General features: G+C 40.0%; 1 protein-coding gene across 2 annotated transcripts; it reads right to left on the bottom strand.

The window, feature by feature from the left end:
- Window positions 1-804: 804 nt before the first annotated feature.
- Window positions 805-10356, bottom strand: LOC139951397 (uncharacterized). Of its 2 annotated transcripts, none has more exons than XM_071950282.1 (3): window positions 10180-10356; window positions 3163-4329; window positions 805-2748 (listed from the first exon to the last, which is right to left on the bottom strand). In XM_071950282.1, exons 2-3 carry the CDS (start codon window positions 4325-4327, stop codon window positions 2132-2134), a joined length of 1782 nt encoding a protein of 593 aa, XP_071806383.1. In that variant the 5' UTR covers window positions 4328-4329; window positions 10180-10356; the 3' UTR covers window positions 805-2131. The 2 variants fall into 2 exon arrangements, with proteins under 2 accessions (XP_071806383.1, XP_071806381.1); XM_071950280.1 differs by lacking the exon at window positions 10180-10356 and adding an exon at window positions 8391-8468.
- Window positions 10357-10965: the final 609 nt, after the last annotated feature.

Below are 10965 nucleotides of genomic sequence, written 5' to 3'. Positions count from 1 at the left end.
CCATGACACTTCCACAAGTGGACATTATTACTTGAAGTTCACCAAGTTCATTTTAGAAGGATTGCTGAAGACACCAAACTGCAATATTATTTAAATAAATCCATTCACTCTCTCATCCCAACGAACACCATTCTCTAAAATATTAAAAAGATACACCCTGAAATTGTTGTGACTGTTTGTAATGAAGAGCGTGATAAGTTGCTTTTTTGGGACAGCAGTATCATGGTTAAGTTTTTTTGTATTTGTCTGGTTGAATTTCACGTCTTATTATCCAGTGACTATGAGCTGTAAAGAAGTTCGTTTTTGGTTCATTACCAGGAAGGGATCTTATCCCAATCATTATTATTATTTTGGCGCAAAACAACCCAAACATTTTTAACAATAAGTATCAAATACTGCGTTATAATTTTTCTTTCTTTGAAGTTCACCTGGTAAGTCTGCTGCCATCTAGCGTCCCAAAGTCTCCCTTTGCTTAGCAAAAATAATGTGATTTGATAAACTTTTCACCATGGAAGATATTATGACTCGTTGACATATCTTTGTTCTGTGTGAAGTCCAGCGCAAGACCGAAATTCACAAAGAGATGACCTTACGTATTGTGTATCTGCTTAGCAAATTGTAGTGTCAAACATCAAGTGGGAATATTATATAGCTAACCACTGGTCTCAAAATCCTTACATTTTTTTCCAGTGCTTTGTGGAAGCGATTGGTGAGTTGAGAAACAATTTTGTTTATTTAAGGGATGGTCTGTCACAATACAAGTCACAATAGACAAAAAAAGCTTAGGTTAGTTCTTAGGTTAGTTTTAATGCATATTTTCATGGTAGGACTACGGTTATAAAGATACAAAAACCAAAATGTACACTTTGCCTTTAACCACCGGAAATCGTAGGATGTAGGCTAGAAGAACTTTACATTTGGGTAAAATCCCGGCCTTTTAGCCTTTCACTGAAATGATGTTTTCAGCTGCTGGTAAATAAATTATTTGAAAAACGTCAATTCATTCAACTGGGACTCCATTTAGCTATTTTCCCTTCAAATTAAAAGGCATGTGCATTTATTTAACAATCGTTGTAACGGTTTGCTTATATCGGGCTCCGAGCATTTTCGATAGGTAAACTCACAAATTAAAGGTGTATCGTCATGATTAAAACAGACCTGTATGGATTTCTTTTTTAAAATCGGGGGGGGGGGGGGGTAATTTTTAGAGCTGCTTAATTAAAAGAAACTGGCCACTATTGGTAATTGCCAAAGACCAGTCTTCTCACTTAGTGTATCTCAACATATGCACAAAATAGCAAACCTGTGAAAATTTGAGCTCAATTGGTCGTCGAATTTGCGAGACAACTATGACAGAAAAAAACACCCTTGTCACACGAAGTTGTGTGCTTTCAGATGCTTTACTTTGTGACCTCAAATTCTAAATCTGGGTTCCCGAAATCAGTTCGTGAAAAATTACTCTCGAAAACTACGTCGCTTCAGAGGGAGCCAGTTCTCACAATGTTTTATACTATCAACCTCTCCCCATTATGATAATTGGTATGTTGAGTAATAGTGTCCACTGCCTTAAAGCACATAACATAACGCCAACCACAACAATATAATCTTTGCAAAATAAGGTTACCAGCCAAACTATGTTGCCTGTACCATTTGTGACTGTTAAGGCCCGGTCACACAGGCCCCGATAACGATAACGAAAACGAGAACGATAAAAATGCACGCCCTCGATTGGTTGAATGAGCGTGGGCGTATTCTGCGTGGAGCATTTCAAACAATCGAGGGCGTGCATTTTTATCGTTCTCGTTATCGGGGCCTTTGTGACCGTACTTTATCCTGCTCATCTTTAGTTCCACTTTTTTTACCTAAAGACTGGGCCCAGGTCGCCGCAGCTATATTGTCAACGATATACACAAAATCCAAGCTGTAAGCCTTTTGTTGCAGTCAAGTTTTAGAATACGTAGTGCGTGACCCGCATTTGTTGTTTTTTTAGTAACCAGCCGTCGACTTCACCAAACTCTTCCTAACTTAGGAACCATTGAATCCGTCCTAAGTTAGGACGGGTTACTCGTCCTAACTCGAGTTACGATTAATCCTAGAGTTTCGTGAAATCGGCTGCGAGTCCTTTAACTCTTCATATTCTCTTGAAAACCTTCACAGAGAAACAGTCCGCCACGGCAAGTTCGCCCTCTGAGGTCATGGCAATGCCGTTGGGGTCATATAAACCCTTGGCAACACACCCAAGAAACTCCCCACTTGACTCGTACTGATGAATATGTCCCTGGTTCGAATCTTTCGCCTGCACAACTGCATAAAATCCCCCGTTGGGATTATAGCATACACCCCGACACGACACATCCGCTCCGGCGAGGCCCGGACTGAGCGTGAATACCGTCTCACCCTTGCCGTCGATCTCTTCGATCTTCCCCGTGTCCAGTCCGCTGATAAGTACATGCCCGTCGTCGTTATTAACATCCACGAAGTAAGGTGGGATACTCGTGTGTACGGTTCCCAGCAGCTTCCCATCGGTAACACAGTGTTGGGTGATGACTTGCCTCTTGACATCCCCGACTACGAGAATGTTGTTCTTCTTGGCAGCGACACTGACGAGGTTGACCGAGACTTTGGCGCCTTCTTCCGGCGGTGTTGTCTTGAACTGAAAGGCGAGTCGGTTCGCGTTGTACACTTTCACTGCATCGGTGTTGTCTGCAACCACCATGGAGTCATTTACAGCTGCTACGTCCCGTGGTTCTAATGAACAAAACAGTTTACATAACATGGTTACATTTACTGGTGGACTTCGATTTGACTACAGCAGACTATGAACATGAAACCTCTAGAGTGTCGGTATATTATCCGAAGGAAATCTATCTCCCATTGGGAAATCTACATGGGCTGGAGGAGGGTGTTTCAATAGAGGGCGCTAAGTTTTTAAACTGTTCGCCGCACGGGGGACACTGATTCCGGGCCATGATGACGACCATAATGACGTCACAGGGAAATCTGTCAGCCGGAGATTCTGTCCCCATTATTTATACAAATGAAGGAGGATGTTTTTCAAAAGAGGAATTTACAGTTGAGTGTGGATTCGTTAAAATAATGTCCACTTTGATTAATAGAGTGACGTTGCAGAAAAAGTTTAATGTCTAGAAAAAACATACTCACTATTTGGAAACTTGATTGAGTGTTTGTACACCCAGTCCGGTGTGAACAAAGTTATCCCCTTAGTCCACATCCCCAAGTCCGCTACTGCGACACATCCATCAGCCAGCAAGGTGATCCCTCTTGCGCCGTCGAAATCCTCTTTATCACCTCCCGTCTTTCCAACTCGTCTGTCCATCTCCCAAAGTTCTGTTTTGACGACGAGCTTCCCGAGGGGGACTTCAACGGGGGTCGTAGATAAAAGCTTCATGAATGAGACTGGTTGTGTTGTCTTGATCTCTGTTTGTGTATGCTGGTTGTCGCTGAGCCTCTTAAGATCGGTTTGTACGATGGGGAAGAGTGAGATGATATCCTGAGCAGAGGCGCTCTTCGTCAGGTGCTCTGAGAGCTTCAGAGAGTGTTGCATCCTGTCCCGGAGTGTTGTCAGACGTTTCAGTCTCTCTTTCACCTCCTTCGTTGTTTTCGTCTCGACCGCGCTGATGAGGTCCAGGATATCTTGTCGGGAAGCCATGACCTTAGCGATGGCTGCGTTGGTGCGTTCTTCGACCTCTTGTTTGCTCGCCTCTGCCGTCAAAGCTAGAAGTTGATTCACCCTTCCAGAGACCTCTAACTCTCCTTCGACGTCTTCCAAGATGTTCTTGATCTGCGGGAAGTAGCTCTGCAAAGAGTCTTTGCAGTTAGCAGCAGCTTCGTCGATCTCTTGGAACTCGTGGTGTTTGTGGGTCTTCGCAGTGCAGACGTGGCAGACCAGCTCCTGGCAAGGCCGACAGTAGAACCATGTCTTCTCTCCTGGGTGCTTCCGACATTCTTGCACGATGCTAGGAGCCGGAGATGAGACTGACTCCATTGAAGTAGAACTTATAAAGGAAGAAGACCTGCTTGTGGGGGTCAACGATTTCAAGAAGGCTTCCACCATACCCATCAGTGGGAAGTTCGTCTTGAGTCCAACCACTCCTCCGTCGTGGATCACGGTCTCCTGCCGGCAAACCGGACATGAAAGTTTGACCTGTCCCTGGGAGGGCTTGTACTTGACCAGACATCCCTCACAAAAACTATGCAGGCAGTTCAGTATTTTAGGCCGGTTATACCGCTCGTGACATATCGTACAGTTTAAATAGTCTTCTCCGAATTTATCCAACAATGCTGAGGGATCGCCTCCTTCTGCCATCCCTATAAATGGTAAGACAAATATGACAGTGAACATTACATTTCAAGAAGAGGATTGGCGACAATCGTTCATGTTATTGATGTATAAGATTGTTTGTTTTGATCGATTGTTTATTAGACCACTTGGATCATTTTGCCGACCGATTGCTCAATCTAAAGGATGCTGACTCGTTTATTTTATTCCAACGGTACACGTACTGCATGTGAACGCCTTGCCTATTAGTGCATGTATCCCTCAACGCCAGGAAAACCAATCAGTTCAAAACCAGCTTTGACAAATACCCGAGTGAAAATGGATATTGGGTGTGAAAAGGCATAAGCCTACAATACTATCAATCCCATCAAATCTTAAGTACAAGTGTGTAAGTACAAAGTCATTTTGACTTGATCGATTACCCCTTTCCATTGGATCGATGCTCCTTTCCATTTGATTGATTACTCACCTATATTTTATCAATGGCTAGTTTTGATTGAATGCTCTCTCGATTGCCTGTTTTGATCGATCGTTAGTTGTGACTGGTTGCTTATTAAATTGATTGATATGGTCAAATTGCTCGTTTATATCGCATTATACAAATTATTTATTGGTATAAACAAACAAAACGACCAGCAGCAGCAGCTGAAAGGGTAACACAATAATGGTAAAAATAAAGTGCATCTAAAAATACAAACATATACATATTAATTGGCAATATAAGAGTAAAAAGTACACAATTTATAAAACCCTTCATAAAATCTATAACATTTGCGCAGTTGTGGAATGATAGATTTCATGCAACTCACTGGTACAATAGTAAAATGTAAAAACATGTAAAAATACAAACAGTCACAAGGCAAAAAAGGGCAATTATAGGATTTGGGTACCTTTTGTTACACTAAACACAATGTCCACAGATTTTCATTAAACTTACACCGTTTGAAGATAAAGATAGTAGAAAGCGTACCTTAAAATATAAGTTGCTGAGGTGCTGTAGTTTTTGAGAAATGAGTAAAACAATGTAAAGAAAATACGTTTTTTACATGCTTAAATAATTTTCGTCCCATGATCACTGAGACGAAAATTATTTTCAAGACATTGTTTTACTCATTTCTCAAAAACTACAAGACTTCAGCAATTTATATATTTTCAGGGAAGCTTTCTACTATCATTATCTTCAAACTGTGTAAGTTTAGTGTACATCTGTAGACATTGTGTTTTGTGTCCTACAAAAGTTACATAGACCCTGTAAAGTGCCCTATATGGCATATTATGCTAGCACCCTTCGAATCTGCAATCAAAATAACGTGTAGGGCTACAGCATGTGTTTTTTGCACAAAATAATTCCAGGCACACACTATCAAACGAGAATCTGGTTCCGTGGTTCACATCGTTGTTTTGCTTGACTCTCAACGCCCAGGTTAAATCTTTTAAAAGTTCAACATGAGTGAACCACCCCGAATAAAATCGTACATAGGTGACACCCCGTATAGGTACACGTGTTGACAATAGGAAGTAAAATAAAGGAATCCTTATAGGGCCTTATGCCGAAATGTGTAATGCTTAAAGGGAAGGTACACGTTTGGTAATTACTCAAAACAAATATTAACTTAAAAACTGACTTGGTAACGAGCATTGGAGAGCTGTTGATGTGTAATGCTTAAAGGGAAGGTACACGTTTGGTAATTACTCAAAACAAATATTAACTTAAAAACTGACTTGGTAACGAGCATTGGAGAGCTGTTGATTGTATAAAACATAGTGAGAAACTGATCCCTCTGAAGTAGCATAGATTTTGAGAAAGAGGTAATTTCTCACTAAAATAATAAAAAAATTAGCCAGAAGTCTTTTATTCCTATCTGAAACCACACAAATTCGTCCAACAAGGGTGTTTTTCTCTCATCAATTTCTCGCAACTTCGATGACCAAATTTCACAGGCTTGTTATTTTATGCTTATGTTGGGATACACCAAGTGAGAAGACTGGTCTTTGACAATTACCAAAGGTGTACCTTCCCTTTAATACTCTTGTTAGTCTCACCAGATACAGAATGAACCGGAATGCCATCGGAATGAATATTCTGTGTTTATTCTTGGATGTTCGAAGTGCATTCTAAAATATCTGACTGAATTCTGGGTGCGTTTGGGCCTATTCGTAATTGTGGCCGGCCAGAATGTTTTGCTCGTGCTTAAAACTTTAGATGTGCATTCGAAATGGAGAAATATCGACATTCTAATTATTTGTAACTGCACTCTCTGACTGCATAGTAACCAAAGATTATAGAGCGCGGAACTCGGGCTGAAATGTGAAATCCCACTGGATGCCATTTCGGCAAGTAACTCTTTTGATACAACAATAGATCAGTGCAGTTCAGTGCAGACAAAGACCATTCCTATCAATGGGAAACATTCACTTGCTGAAATGGCGCCCATGCGTATTTCACGTTCCAACAATAGATACAGCTTCAATTCCGCATCTATAATCTTTGATAGTAACGCATACAATACCTGTAGAGCGAATTACTATGTTTTGCATAATCCCCATGCCGAGTAGCCCTATATAGGACTCTTTTTGTAGTACAAAACGAAAGTGTAAGGCCGCCAGGGCTACACGCCGAGAGGCATTGACCCTATAAAAAAGAGTATTCGCTCGTAGACCACAACCACACAAACAACCTAACTCGATAATTGAAATTTTTAATGCAAGCAAGTCTCAGAGATCAACTCTGTTTTGCCATACAAACGGAACGAAAGTGTAAAAAAGAGCAGGATATGGTAAATTCACACCCATGCACAGTATCATTATGCTTTCGAAACTTTAAAAGCGCTTTCAATTTCACAAAGAAATGATATTATTATCAAAAACACAGTTTGGGTTGCTTTGCCGTAGAAGGGCCGAGGTTAAATAAGGTATACCGACTGGTGTAATGCCCAAAGAAATTAGAATAGATACATCAGTCATACGATACTGTTTTGATAAGTTGGTAAAACAGTCATCATCTATCTTTCTGGCCTCTGTCATTGTTTTGTTTTGTCCTCGTCCTGCCCCAGTTATTGCTATTGTATGTAGGGAACAGCATAAAGGCACTATGTTTCACTTTTTCCTACTTGTTGATTATGGGCTATGATTGTATTAATATGTTTGTAATGCGGATTTAAATTGGGATTAGTAAAAACCATTAAAGGAACACGTTGCCTTGGATCGGACGAGTTGGCCTATAAAAAGCGTTTGTAACCGTTTGTTATGAAATGTATATGGTTAGAAAGATGTTTTAAAAGTAGAATATAATGATCCACACAAGTATCACTCAAAATTGCACGGTTTTCTTTTTACGTCGCGAACTATCACGGTCGGCCACTTATGGGAGTCAAAAATTTGACTCCCATAAATGGCCGACCGTGTTAGTCGACGAGGTAAAAAGAAAACCATGCAATTTCGAGGCATATTTGTGTAGATCATTGTATTCTACTTTTACATCCTCTTTCTAACCATATGCATTTTATAACAAACGGTCACAAAACACTTTTCAAATACCAACTCGACCGATCCATTGCAACGTGTTCCTTTAAGCAATACTACCTTGTAACAATTCCATTACTACATGGGTACTTGGACTTGAGGCATTGCAAGATGGGGTGGTTTGCCGTAACACACCGCAAACCGAACATGTACTGCTACATAACGGCCCAAAGTCTTGGGAGATGCGTAGCAAATTGCTTCACATAAATTTCTGCTAAGCAAAAGCAAGTAGGATACCAAACACATACATGGAATGGTATTTAGGATGGTTACCTTATTTTGTTAAACCTAATTTTGTTGTGCTTTTTGTGGTCAAGCAGCTCTATGAAATTGGGCCCTCCATGAGTTTAGGCACATAAACTCAGTCTGTCCCAGTGGTTCGGTCTCATTACACTCAGCCGGCAGCAGGGGAAAACAAAACAAAAACACTCACAGTATAAACAAAAATCAGGAACACTAACCACCACCACCACAACAACAAGAACAACAACAACAACAACAACAAATAGATACACCAAAACTTCAACCAACAAACGAATACAGAAAACAAACTTGCCTAAGCACTTACTCTGTATCAAACTCCCGTACGCCATCGTCATTGCGTTAATAGTGTTTCCACATGCAGTGTTCACGACTAAATGCTTGAGAGTGGTGTGTTTACTATAGTTTTGTCAATTCTTTAAACAACAAGCTTATTAACACGGAAACGGATGAAGCAAAAATGTACAAAGATAAGGCTGCTGGTGTTTGGCCAATACCGGATATGACATCATGTGAAAATAATAGACCAAAACTATATCGGTCGAAACACTCCGATTGGAAGCAACAGTGCATGCCCTCACTGTCAACCATAGAGCGTGAAAGTGAAATCCGAAAAAGTGCACTATAGCATCAAAATGAAACTAAAAAATACAAACTTTCACACAAAATAAGCAAAATAATTAATAATTTTAACAACAAAGGGTAATGTAAAAAAAAAAAAAAAAAAAAAAAAGGACGTTGGCGGAAACGCCTAACATTCCTCCATGGTTCAACCTATTAATATGAAATAAAACGTGTGCGTGAAAGATTCGGTGGCAGCCTTTGTGTCTGAATATGGATTAGTCAGCAGAACACAACAACATAAATACCGCCCCGTTAGGAGTATACAATGAAGGAATTTCGGTTTTAGACGAAGGAGGCAAACCCCAAACAAAAAAGGGAAAACCCCTATCTCAAGACTTCGGTTTGGGTGTCGAACCCGCTCGGTACAAAGAGGTGAAATACAGGGTAGAAACGAAACCACTGAGCCAACCTGATTGCCCAAATATTAAAATAATGTAAAATTTGTACAATTTGTATTAATCAAATACTTTTGAAAGGGTTTAGGTAAACGTTGGGACCACTCATTACAAAGTAAAGTAGTTTATGAAAAAGATATAACCTTTTTTATCCCCAAAACTGAATTTTGAGAAACGTTACCGTCAAACGTTTCTCAGATTGTGTATTCAAATTACAGATCATAACCACTCAAGATTTTTTTGTGATAATCTCGAAAACGCTACCACCTTTTGAAATTAAATCCTTTTCACAAGTTGGTTTTATCGTATGAATCTACATTCTTATATGATTAAAACAACTGAATAGTTCCATGAAGCAAAGGGTACGTTATCTTTAAGATTATTATGCGGGAGAAAGCTAGCTTTGGGGCTTGTCTAGAGTATCAGCGACAGCCGAAGCATGACTTTGTCAGAAGTTTACAAACTATTGTGTCTTGTTTCTCAATGGCTTGGCCTCCCTTTCCAACTAGTTTCGTGTTATAAAGAAGGGTGTCGTTATGGGCCATGTCACACACGGCACTTTTTACATGAAACTCCAACAAATAACTTGGGTCCCTTGCTTAATTTTAACGTGGTTGTAAAATGTAGCAATTATAATAACTGACAAGATTTTGCATGAGAACTTGGACAGTGGAAACAACTTTAGTCCTTTCACACTAGGTACATTTTGTAACATTTAACAACCATGCTACAATTTAACAAGGGACCCTTGTAAATTGCTCTCGTGTGAACCGGGCTTTTGAGGCAATGATAGTGCTGCATGCAAGAGTGACACGTTGGCGACACAAGAGATCGACATTCTTCCAGGTGTAAAAATACCATCCCCTGCAAAAGTAATGCAAAAACTTAATACGAATTCTATGTTTTTTATATATTAATATTATAGGTTGTCTGGAACTGATTGTCATGCCTCGTGTGGCATGGCCTTTATACATTCATTGCGACTCCCATTGAAATCTTAATAACATATAGATCCCAAAGCAACGACTTTCATAATAAATGTAAAGTGTTTGCTGAAAATCTAAAAACTACACTCACCTGTGGGTGAAGTTTTACCGTGCAAAAGTTCTACATGCTGTAAAGTTTAGCTGGTGGATTCCCATCCGAGTGTCCTAATAGGCTACAACACGCAATGTGAACTGCGGTTCAATAGTTGATTCCACATGAAGTACAGGGTGAAGTACAGGGTGTTACGAACAATGTGTTTGTTTGGAGCACTGCATGAGCAAATCAAGTGCACAATACAATAACCACAACTCTGATTGAATAGACGTTGTACCAATTCGAGACCTTGAACTTGTTACACATAATATTAGGTAGGTTTTCCGTTTGCTCCATTGATGCATATCTTGTTGTGTGTTGTAGTGCATTGTACCATGATTGTATTAGCCCGAGGGTATTCCATTTCGCTTGTTGACCTTACGGGACGGTGACGCAGTGTGACGCCACCAACGTTACTTTGTATCCCACCTTAAAGCCATTATACACTTTCGGTACAGAAAAAAAAAAAAGTTCACAGATTTACAAATAATTTACAGGGTTTACAGAAGGTAATGGTGAAAGACTTCTCTTGAAATATTAATCCATGAAATGCTTTACTTTTTGAGAAAACAGTAAAACAATTTAAATTCTCACTAGCGACAATTACGGATTTATTTTGAACACATGTCATGACACGGCGAAACGCGCGGATAGAAGGGTGGGTTTTCCCCGTTATTTTCTCCCGACTCCGATGACCGATTGAGCCTAAATTTTCACTGGTTTGTTATTTTATATATAAGTTGTGATATACGAAGTGTGGGACTTGGACATTACTGTTTACCG

This window comes from Asterias amurensis, chromosome 19 (assembly GCF_032118995.1).
Source record: "Asterias amurensis chromosome 19, ASM3211899v1".
In the NCBI taxonomy this organism is placed as follows: Eukaryota; Metazoa; Echinodermata; class Asteroidea; order Forcipulatida; family Asteriidae; genus Asterias; species Asterias amurensis.
Note: the sequence above shows the minus strand (reverse complement) of the source record. Positions and strands in the feature narration are given on the sequence as shown.

Bases quoted from the DNA above. Each gene is read 5' to 3' on its own strand.
- LOC139951397 (XM_071950280.1), bottom strand. From the start codon at position 8,421: ATGACGATGGCGTACGGGAGTTTGATACAGA. The intron at 4,330-8,390 runs GTAAGTGCTTAG...TACCATTTATAG, and splicing joins GTACGGGAGTTTGATACAGA to GGATGGCAGAAGGAGGCGAT. The intron at 2,749-3,162 runs GTGAGTATGTTT...TTTGTTCATTAG, and splicing joins CTCAATCAAGTTTCCAAATA to AACCACGGGACGTAGCAGCT.